Raw genomic sequence first — 11,386 nt, 5'->3', positions numbered from 1 at the left:
GTGTGCGTTGTTTTTCTGGAAGATTTTTGTTTTTATTTTAACAAACTATTATAAAATTGGATGCTTCGTTCTCATTGCTTTTTTTGTTCATATACACAGATACATTAAATATCAATACCGTTAAATTAAAAAATACAATATTTGTTCGTAATATACTCGTATTTATAGATATATCTTGCCTCGCTCCCGTCCTCTGCCAATGCCCTCCAGGGAATTTTTTCCGAGTGAATTTCGAACGCTCGAGGTTCGATTCGCCGATTTAGCCGATATGTTTTCGCTATGCTCCCTCACATGGATAGACTCAAAAAAGCATAAACACTGATGAGCGCTAATTGAATTTGCATAGTATACGTATATGTTTATATTTTCTTGAAATTTTGCTTCTAATTCGAATATTACGGGAATGCTTTACTCGTTTACTCGTTACTCTTTGAATATTTGTAGTAATTTGTTTGGCTGCAATTTCTCGCTAAGTCTACAAGCTTTGTCTAAATCGCTGATAATTTCTTTAGGATTAGATTTTATATATTTGCTGCTGTCGCTGCTGCTGCTCTTGATGTTGAATTTGTAGTATACTTCGTTTCACCGCCTCGTTCAATGCTAAACTTAAAATATACACGAAGAACTAAGAACTAAACTAGAGAAATGCTTTAAAAAATTAGCCCAGAACTATACAAAAACGCTTTAAGCGCCTCGCCTCCCTTTTCAATCCTTGTTCTAACCCAGATCGATTGCAAAAAAATTAGTTCACATCGTTACTTAATTGCCAAAATAAAATAAGCGACAAAAAATACATTTTAAAAGGTTTGGAATGGGACTAACTATTCTCAGACTGATTAATATGCAAAAGAAAATTGATTGAACTTTATAAGAACAAAATCAGAATAAGGGATATTTTAAAACAATTGCAAAGAAGTGCCGCCTATGTTATTTTCGCATTTACATTCGCGATATATGTTTTGTCATAAACCCAGCTTTCCAGATCCCCACTCTCTATTTGGGCAACTCGTAGATCTGGACGGGCAGCGCCTTGGGCGTGATAATCTCATCCTCGAAGTCCTCGTCGTCCCCGTGGATGGCGTAGTCCCCACCATTGTGCTCCCCCTCGAACTCATTGGGCACGATCTCCACATCGCTGGGTCGCGAGGTGCTCCGTGATCCTCCGCCGGAATCGCTGCCGTGCCGATTGGATCTCGTCTTGGTCGACTTGGTCACAAAGTCGCGCAGCATGTGCGAGTACAGGATGTCGTCCAGGTAGTACATGGTGCCCAAGTTGTAGACGAACACCTCACTCTCCGTAATCTGTGCATTATTAACGCTGGTATAGTTGCTGCCCGGATTCCGAGTGATCTTTATATGGCCACCACCGATGGTCTCGAAAACCTCATTATCACGCAGATCCCGGTTGTACAGACGGCCTTTAACAAAGTGGTTTAGCAGCATTTTTACGCCGCGTTGTGAGGCCTAACATATGGAATTTGTTATATATTTAATTTTAAAAAATATATTTAACACTCACCATAACCTCATCTGATAGCTTGTCGAATCCTAGCTTTTCAAAGGCCCGATCCTCTGGCACAAAGAACGTGTAGTTGGCTCCCGAAATGTGGGGAGCAATCTCGGCACTGTTTAGGTATCTTTGGGGGAAGGTTATAATTTTATTTATTACTTATAGAGAGTTTTGTTATTTCTGTTTACTAAATCCTAACCTGGTAATCTGAGTAAACCGCGGATCTCTCTCCAAAGCCAAGAATGAATGAGACAGGAATTGTGCTCCAAACCAGGGGAATGCCAGCAGTGGAGGAGTCTCCTTATCTTTATGCATCTAGGGTGATATAAACATTTAAATAATAATAATAATAAAATAAATAATAATATATATTATAATATTAACTTTTATTAAGGTATTCTTTGTTGAATTTCAACCCTATCCTACTTCAACCAGGGTGGATTAGGCATAATCAGCTTACCTGATGTAACTTGGAGACCACAGCTTCGGTCACGAAGAGCACCTCAGAGATAATGAACACCTGGTTGCCATTGGAGAGGTTGTAGTCGGACATGATGCTCACATTGTTCACCGTGGGGGTGGCTATCGGAGGAGGGGAAGCGCCACATACCGTTGTCATAAATTGAATTTGGGAATGTAATTTATGGTAGCCACTTACGTTGCCCGTGGAAGACGACATCCTCGCCACCCATGGTGGTCACGACGACTTCGTCCATATTCCGCACATCGGACAGCCGCAGGGGTCGCTGCATGGGCAGAAAGTGGTTCCTAAGCACCGACTCGGTGAACTCGGGCACAGAGAAGGGGTAGAATCCCCAGTCGATGGGATGCCAGCGCTGGAAGGCGTTGTCGGAGGGAATCAGCACCGTATACGCATTATCGTCCATGATCCTGGTCAGATTGCTCTTGGAGAGGAAGTGCTGGAACACCTTGGTGCCCGTCTTCATGTTGGCCAAAAAGGACATTAGCGGGCTGGCCTTCGACTCCTTGATAACGGGCTCCACCTTTGCATGCGCATTGGTAATGTTTGGCTGTTCCAACGGTTGGGGGTCGTTGTAGCGGCTGTATAATGCACAGGGAAAATATTATCAGATTTCAAAATACATTTCTTAATTTTATAAATGATTATACTTCATAGTTTTATATGTCTGCATGTTCAAAGTTTGTAATCTTCTTTGTAATTTATTCTGTAATGCTATATGTTGGTACTAAGTTTTTATAAAGTGAAAAGCTCATCGACTAATTTGTTTTTCTGTGTGAAATGAAATGAATATGCATTAGATGATTATGAGGGTGTGGTGGTTCTAGGTCCACAGATTGAGATTGAGTTTCCCTCGAAGGCCTTGGTCCGAATTGCGGAAGAGGAAAGTTGCAGAGTGTGTGTGCAAAAGTTGGACCAGAAAAAACTTTGTTTGCCGCCTGATAAATTTCGCATGAGTGCATTTTGACCGCAAACAAACTAGGACTAGGAACTTAGCTGAAGTACTCTACAGTGGTTCAGGATAATAAAATAGTTACAAATTGTAGCAGTATTAAAAACTAACATGAAGTTCTTCTTCCGATATAATATTTTTAAATAAAGATTTTACCAATGAAAAGCTTTACAAAATTTAAAACCGAATAATATTTAAATAAAATATTTTTATTTTCGAAACATAAAATATATTTTCCACAAATGGTAACGGGCGCATGCTATAAAGACTCATTAAATAAAGATCATGAAAGTACAAAAAACAATTACGATAAAAAATGTATGTAAACTAAGATTGGGCGTTATTTCCCTGGGCGTTATTACACGCACCAAATTACAACATTTATGGCATCATTTATGACCACTGTGTGGGAATGGTTAGTGGCCATACTCACTTGTTCGTTTCCTGGATATTTCGCTTGGAGTAGGGCGACTTCCTATCGCCCAAATAACCATCAATTGCAATGGCCATCAGGTTCTCATTGATACGCAGCTTGTGGAGTATTTGCTGGCCATTGAGTAGCCAAACATTGTTGTGGGATTTTTCCAATTTACGGAAAACGATTTTGTGGCCGTTCCCATTGCCGAAGGACTCCTCCTCCTCCTTGCTATTTCCGTTCCCATTCCCATTGCCATTGGATACGGCGCTGTAGCTGTCGAAGATTTTCCCGGGCACCACATGTTCCAACATGAACTCCTTCAGCCGCGGCTTCTCAATGTTCCGGACATCGATTTTGGGCACAATCAGTGTGTAGGGCAGGTCTGCCGGAATGCAAAGGAGATGATGAACCAGTTACCACGGGAATTGCTCACTTAAAAATGTAAACTGTTTTCGTTTCATTTACGGCTAAGTGCTGCGTTCAGCACACCTGAATCCCCAAACCTGTCCGCATGCTAATCAAGTAATTAACTTTGGCTGCCGCCGAGGGGTACATCTTTTTTTTAAGGGCGTGTAGTCTACGAAAATGCGTGGGTTTAATTAACTTGTATTATTATGGCACACGCGTCTTGGGCTCTTATTTCGGAAGGTGTGTCAGAAGCTATTTTCAATGATTCCTAATTACTTTATGTCTTGTTTATAATGCTGAGATGTTGGTATTCATTTATAAAAGTCTTTTACAGTTTAATATTCATTAGCTGCCAGTTTGTGTACTTTAATCACAACAAGAATTAATGTAAATTAATTCTTAAATTAATGAAAACTGTTGGAGATTTTTATTTTTTTGATAACATTTCTTCTTTTACTTAATCATTTTAAAGATTTATAGTTATTTTAAAACGGTAATCAACTTTAAATTTATGACTTTTTTGTTTTTTTCGCTAATTGACCATTGGTTTTAACATTTCTTGTCAAACTTGATGCATTGCTATTTTTTTTTGTACACTCTGCAGTAAAAATGTTTTAATCCCCTTATGACTACATTATGTAACAAAAAACCTTGTTCTGAAATTTAATTCTTTTTACTACAGTAAAACAAAAAGTATATGGTTTATCATTGAAAAACAATAATGCGTTTCATATTCCTGAAATATAGTTAGTTGGTGTAGCAAACTTGCAATCCTTAACTGTTGTTCCCTAAAATGTATGTATCCTTTTAGTTTTCATATCCCCACCCAACGGTAATGGGTAAATTGACTATTTTTTGTTTATGATCAACATTTGGACAGCTGAACGAAGTCATTTGTCAACGTCACACATTTCCATTTCCCCATTTTCTGAGTTTTCTGACTGTCTCGAGCTGTTTCGGGGAGTCAGTTGCGCCATGTCCTGTCTAACGAGCTTTCTGCAGCTGCTGCAAGTGCTGACAGCACTTTCGGGTTGCAACATCTACAGATATGTCGAAGGCAGGCGGGTGTTCAGACTGAACCAAAAGATTAATTTTCTGGTGGGGGCGATGCACAGATTCTGGCTGCGACCCTGGCTGCTGTTGATATTTCTGATGCACGTAATCAACTGGGGATTGGAGTTCCTCCGTGGACTAACGGATCCCAATCCCGGCAGCGAAAGACCCCTGAATCTTATCTACAGAATGGGATCGACCGTCGCCAAGAATCAGAATTTTTTCATAAGCATGGGGTTGGCTTATCATTACAGGTACTGTGTGATATATTATTTTATTTTAATTACTTAATTATTATGATGTTATAATCAAACACAAGGGTGCTCAAAAGAATGCAGTGATAAATATTAAAAACTGGATCAATAAGTTTTATTGCCTACTCTTAGGCACCTTTATAAATGATATCAAAACTCTTGTGATTTGTTAGCACCCTATATTCTAACTCATACTTTTTGGACCACCCTAACAATAGGTATCATAGGAATCTGATGCGAAAGGTGCTAAATGGATTTGTGGGGATATATCATAGCTATGAGAATATCAGTGGTCGGGCACCCCGTATAAACTGGTGGCTCTTTGGACTCCAAGCATTCAGATCAGTGGTCGCTTCATTGGCACCTCTTAGCGCAAATTCTACTGTGCTGGTTCCGGGCTTAGGACCAAATATAGACATATTTCTGAAACAATCTGGAATACTGTTCGTATGCATTCAGCCTCTTTTGTTATCCCTGGTTGTCTATTTGGGCATTTTAATCCTATATGCCTGCTATGACATCCAGACACATTCTAAGCGATGGAAATCATTTGAACTTTACGATTTTTACAGACAACTCATTAAACTTAGGCTCAACTTTGACTTGTTGGCCAGGTCCTTTGTGTGGACGGCTTTACTGGAGAATTTATTACTCTTCATATCAAATTTTCATTTGATCCTGTACGATCAGCAATCAGTCGAGCACCTTGCAAAGAGTCTGGTAACCATCTTTATATTTCCAATCGCCCTTCTTCATATTAATGTGGCCATAAACTCGGCCGAAAAAAAGTTCGGTCATTTTGAGGCCAACTTCAAGCCACAGAGAAAGGTAAGCAAGAAATCTCTTTATTAAAAAATATCTATACAATTAAAAAAAAAACCAAATTATAATATTTTTTATTTTTATAGAGCCATTAAATATTCTTAACCATTTTATTCATATGTTTCTTTCTACTTCCTTAGACACAATTGCTATGGCTTTACAGGCACGTAATGAAAGCAACTCTAGATAGAAGTGACATTAACGTCTTTCGCCTAAATCGGGGACTTATTTTGGAAAGTCTAAGACTGGGATGGGTTTTTGCCATGTTTACGAATAGCTTGTTGCTTAATAGCACCGCCAGGCATAAACACTTTAAAGCTGTTAATTATAAAAAATTGTTGTAGTTTTTAATAGTAGAAAATGTTTTACCTCTTTAAGTTTTTATATTTAATAACTATATTACATAAATTCTTTATAAGCAATAAATAAGTTACTCTCTTTGGTATTGCCTATCATAAAGTTATGCTTTAATTTATATAACTGAATAGTAATAGCCCACGAAAATACTGCGCAGTTCTTCCTAAGCCTCATTTATTTTTCCCGAACCACTCACCTGATTTTGGCTTGTAGCCGTACAACTCGAGGACGGGAAAGCCATCGTCGATGAACCGGTAGACCTGCTGCCACTTTTCATCTTCCTGGTTAACTCGCTTCAGGATGGCCAAATCGGGGAGCACTTTGCCCTCAATCAACTTGGCATTCTTCAGGCTGGCATCGATTCCGGTTGTCATCGTGGATGTTGTTGCTGCTGCGGCCGTTGCTGTTGTTGCTGCATCTGTGACAGCGGCAACATCGGCAATCTGCAGCAGCGACAGCAACACGAGTGTTGCCACCGGCACTTGCAACATTTTGCGCGACATTCAAGACTCGGTTTCTGTTTTATTATATTTTATTTGTATTTCCCTGTTCTTGTTCGTTAGCAAACTGTGAAATTATTTTTAATTGCTAGCACTTTTGGAGAGTTTTCGTTTGTTGTTTGTTACTTTGAGTTGTTGCCACTTGCTCTACAGTTTTTTGATAGTTTTACGGTACCACGAGTTTATTCATTTTTTGTTGTTTGCTAACTTGTTTTCGGTCGAGAGGAGCTTTACATAATTGTCAAGTGCTGAAAGAAGAAGGGGTGGTTCTGATTAGTTTGCAAACTTTTTAACTTATTGAAATTCCAGGCGTCGCCTATGCGACTTAATGCGGGTATTCAAGTGTTTTGTATGCAAATCGCATCGCGTTTTTCGCCTCTCTATAAATACGAATATCTATGGGGCTATAAATACATATATATGAAATAAGAATAGTTTGCCTGAGTTCATCACGCTGCGATTTGCATTCGGTGATTGCGAATGCAGTCTGGGGAAAACCCGAAAAGGGCGGCACTTTTGCGATGAGATGCCAGCCAGATGGGAATCAGGAATTGTTGAATTTGCACACTCCTAGTCGTGATGGGCCCTCTCGAATTTTATTCTCATTTTGCATATGAATCGTGGCCGTATAATAAACCATAATGTCCGACAATTTGTTTATTTGCTGACCTCTGCGCTCAAATCTGATCGCATACAAGGCTGTTCACTCAGCGGCATGTCCACACACAAACACTATGTGAAGAAAGTAAATTAATTTCAATTAAAGTTGACAAAACTAGACGGCGAATTACGGCGTAAATAAAAACCCAGAGAAAAAGAACTGCGACAAACACCAATGGGATCGAGTAAAAGAAAAACCCCCCAATCAAAATCAATTTTCCACGGAATCCGGAAGTTTGGGTTCAATTCAAAAACTTTTAAATGTGAGTTGTTTCTGAATGAATGGTTTTCTTTTTTTTGCTTGAGCCTAGCACCTTTGGCGCGCATTTGCGAACTGAACTGAACCGCACCGATTCCCGATTCAAACTATACTGTAAGCCCCTGGGGTGGTCAAATCGACCGACTGGAAGACCGGAGCAAAAGCCTGAGACAACAGACAAGTCGGGCGAGAAGCAGAGGAAAACGGGCTCAACGGATGCCCGGTGGGAAATGGGATGACGGTGCCTTGGCTGCCTTTTGAGGCCCCAGAGGAAACCAGTTTGCCCCAAATCGGGCTGAAAAATGTAAAGGATACAATAAACTATTTATACCATTAATAAAGCGGCGAACATGTTTGACACCAATATTTTATGAATTCTAAAGTTGTATGCTTCTGGCCAAAAAGAAACTTTTTATGATCGTTCTTATTCGAATTTTTAAAAATTCTATTTAAAGAAACATTATTTTAAACATTTGTTTCTGAAATAAAGCTACACCAACCGAACTAAAATATTATGCAAATGGTTATGTATCGATCCAATGTAAAAGTTTTCCCAGGCCAAACCGATGAAAACAATTTTCTTCTTATTTAAATTCCCTGTGCATTTGCCACCGGGCATTTATCACTTATCACAAACGCTCATTATTCATGATTATGCTTTGGCTTTTGTGCAAAATTGTGCAACTACCGCCGCAGTCCCGGCTCACATGGACTACTAGCTGTCTGGTCTGTCAGAGGTTCCCCATTATTGCGGAACCCGCTTCCATTCCCAGTTCCCCGTTCTCAAAAACCAATACCATTCCCTTTTTCCCTTCCACAGAGAATAAAGGAACATATATGAGAATGAAATCATATGATCTTTTGGAAATAAAATAATATTAATTGTATCTAGAAGCAAATTACCACTAAGCCCCTAACTGTTAAAAACATTGCATACTTTTTGGAGTTGAACCAATAATATTATGGGGAAAACCCAAAAACCATTCTGTAACTTCTTAGATTATAAATAGCCGACAAAAAATTAACGTAGAGATGCATAATATTTTCCAATTATTTTTCCCAGTGTGCTACCCAGTCTGGAGACTGGCAGCAATTGCTGTGATTGTGCTGACGACGTTTTGTGGCCGAGCTTTAGCATCAGCCGACTGACTGCTGCACTATATAAATGTTGTCTTGCCTTGTTACAACTTTGTATTTTTGGCTTCTTTTCGAACCGCTTTTGTGTGTGCCAGTGCTTGTGTGGTTTTTAATGAGAGTCTCGTGCAGGTCTTTTCCATTGTTGGAGACCGACTCTGCCGGTCGACGCAATTGTAATTGATATTATTGTCAACCGGAGGGTTTATTTATACTTTAAGTCCGCTTTTAATAAGCAGAATTAAAGATGCATTTTGTATGCGGAGGGAGCACTGCGGTTTTATCTTCACTAAAATTCGGATTTTTATTGGACGCCTTTGGCCTGCCTATATGGATATGCGTTTCTTAATGGTTTAAGAAAAAGTAAGAGTAAGTTGCTCAGAAAATTACTGCATATCGTTAAAAATAATCTGTAAATTGTGCTTTAAAAATAAAGAACTCAAAATTTTATATTCAATGTTTACTGCAAACATACCCTTAAAGCTTTTTAGAGTAGGTACTTAAATCGGCGATGACAAATTCTTTAATTTATTGCACACTCAATCTGTTTGAGGAAATGCCTCGACCATCACATTAAATGTCGAACATTTCCCAGTGCTCAACTGCCGGACTGAACTTTCAATCAAATTGGATGAACTATTAAAAAAAGTACCCACTTAAAGGTGAATTTAAACGACTTGTAATTGGCATCTTTGGGATAGTTTCCGGATACTCTCTTCGCCTTTAACACGAGCTTTCTTTGGCTCGCATTTTAATTACTTTTCCACATAAAGCTTGCCAACTTTGCTCGTCCTTTTTTGCACGTTACATTCTCGTATGATTAAAAAATTCTTGGGAAACAATTTTCATAGTTTTTAACCGGAGAAAAGCCGGTAAATCTCGCCAGGCACGCACACACTTGTTACAAGGGGAAGCGGAAATGGAAATGGAAAGGACAAAGGACAATGGGGGCTGGGGGTAGCCGAATTTGTGTATACGAAAGCAGGAAGGTTGTGAATAGTGGTCTGTAGTAGTGATAGTGACAGTGATAGTAGTAGTAGTACTACACAATACTACAGTGACCAAGAGCAACAAAACACCAGCAGCAGCAGCAGCAGCAGGAACAGCAGCAGCAACAATAAACAGTGCCGCAGAGTCCAGAGTGCAAACCAATTGAAATTAATTTGCATAATATAAATCTGGACATTCAGCAATAGAATGGAACCGAATCCACTCTTATCCCCCACCCACTTTCCCCTCGATGCACAGGCCGCTAATTCTGGGATTATTCACAGTTTATTGCACTTAGTTTTCTTGCACAAAAGTTCTGGCTCCCCCGTCAGGTTTCCGTCACTTTTCCGTAGTTTTCCACAGTTTTCTCTGGTTTTTCTTTTCACATTTTCATTGAACACTTGGGTTTAATTGGATTGCTCGGGGTTCATAGAGGCTTGTTTAATTTTTCGTTGCAGTTTTGGACTGTTACTGGTTTCACTGGACATTACTTTTCCGCTCTACGCAGCTCGCGCGTTGCTCTTTTGGCAAATGTTCCGTCTGTTGTGCCGGAAATTTGACGACAAATTGAGAGCTTTCGCTTTGGTTGCGTCGCTTGTCGGTGCTTTTTGGGCTCCTTGGTTATAGGGTTGTCAAGTATTTTATAGATTTCCAAGTTTTTTATTTAACTGTGCAAAACTATGTAATATTCGTTGAAAAAGCTGATAAAAACTACATCAAATTGGTTAAAATATTATTAGGTTTTTAAAATCTATTATTTACTTTGGCAAGCAACTTTACTAAGTAAATGCTAGCCAAGACAAATTGTTTAAATAAGTTTTTCCGACATAAGCTTACGAAAATAAAGTTTATAAATAAAGCTTATTTTCACAGTTGGGACGCAAACCCAGTGGAATGTTTTCGGATATTACGTATACGAACTGTAAACAAAGTAAATGTAAAGTAAATGCATTGAACAACCGTTCAAACACTACAAAAAACATCAAATATTATTTTATAAATATTGCCATTAATATAAATAAAAAATTTTGTAACAAAGAATTAGAAGAAAATGGTTTAAATGGTTACATTAATTTAATAATACTTTTTTGTATCAGCTAAAAAAAAAATTGTTTTAAGATTTATTAAAACAAGTATAATAATAATTTTATTAAGCCTTTACACACGTATCTGAGATTTTTCCAGATGACTTTAAATTCCTAAATATTCTGTGCACCATTTTTATGAGTGTTGTATTAAAAATATTATATTTATCTGCACCCTTTTTAGCTGTTTCCTTGTATATATTAAATATATTATAACTATCTTGTATAGCTGACTATATAATTTTATTGAATACCAAATCAAATAGGGGTATACATTAATTCTGAAAAATTTGTTTGCACCTTTTATAATCATTAAAATTTATCACCAATATTTCAGTCCATTCTTTTCTCCACTTACCTTAATAACAAATTAATCAAGCACAGGCAGAATAACAAGACATCAACACATTGAACAGCTTTTGGGTGGCAATTATTAACACATTAACAGCTCGCTACTTGCGAAATGTATTTGCACAATTCATAATTATAATGCGCAGGCATCA

The 11,386-nt window shown here is 38.3% G+C and overlaps 2 protein-coding genes across 3 annotated transcripts; one reads left to right on the top strand and one right to left on the bottom strand.

Annotated features, from left to right (window-relative positions):
* Nucleotides 1-7: 7 nt before the first annotated feature.
* LOC108016522 (uncharacterized) lies at nucleotides 8-10,400 on the bottom strand. 2 transcript variants are annotated; one of them, XM_017083198.4, is made up of 8 exons: nucleotides 10,290-10,400; nucleotides 6,452-7,003; nucleotides 3,377-3,743; nucleotides 2,169-2,572; nucleotides 1,971-2,092; nucleotides 1,710-1,825; nucleotides 1,520-1,637; nucleotides 8-1,464 (listed from the first exon to the last, which is right to left on the bottom strand). In XM_017083198.4, exons 2-8 carry the CDS (start codon nucleotides 6,756-6,758, stop codon nucleotides 994-996), a joined length of 1,905 nt encoding a protein of 634 aa, XP_016938687.1. In that variant the 5' UTR covers nucleotides 6,759-7,003; nucleotides 10,290-10,400; the 3' UTR covers nucleotides 8-993. The 2 variants fall into 2 exon arrangements, with proteins under 2 accessions (XP_016938687.1, XP_016938695.1); XM_017083206.4 differs by lacking the exon at nucleotides 10,290-10,400 and adding an exon at nucleotides 7,730-7,814.
* Grl36b (Gustatory receptor-like 36b) lies at nucleotides 4,708-6,242 on the top strand. The gene is made up of 3 exons (XM_017083217.4): nucleotides 4,708-5,076; nucleotides 5,295-5,904; nucleotides 6,039-6,242. Exons 1-3 carry the CDS (start codon nucleotides 4,745-4,747, stop codon nucleotides 6,240-6,242), a joined length of 1,146 nt encoding a protein of 381 aa, XP_016938706.3. The 5' UTR covers nucleotides 4,708-4,744.
* Nucleotides 10,401-11,386: the final 986 nt, after the last annotated feature.

The sequence above is a fragment of the Drosophila suzukii genome, chromosome 2L (assembly GCF_043229965.1).
Source record: "Drosophila suzukii chromosome 2L, CBGP_Dsuzu_IsoJpt1.0, whole genome shotgun sequence".
Lineage (NCBI taxonomy): Eukaryota > Metazoa > Arthropoda > Insecta > Diptera > Drosophilidae > Drosophila > Drosophila suzukii.
The sequence above is the reverse complement of the archived record's forward strand: the minus strand, read 5'-3'. Positions and strand labels throughout refer to the sequence as shown.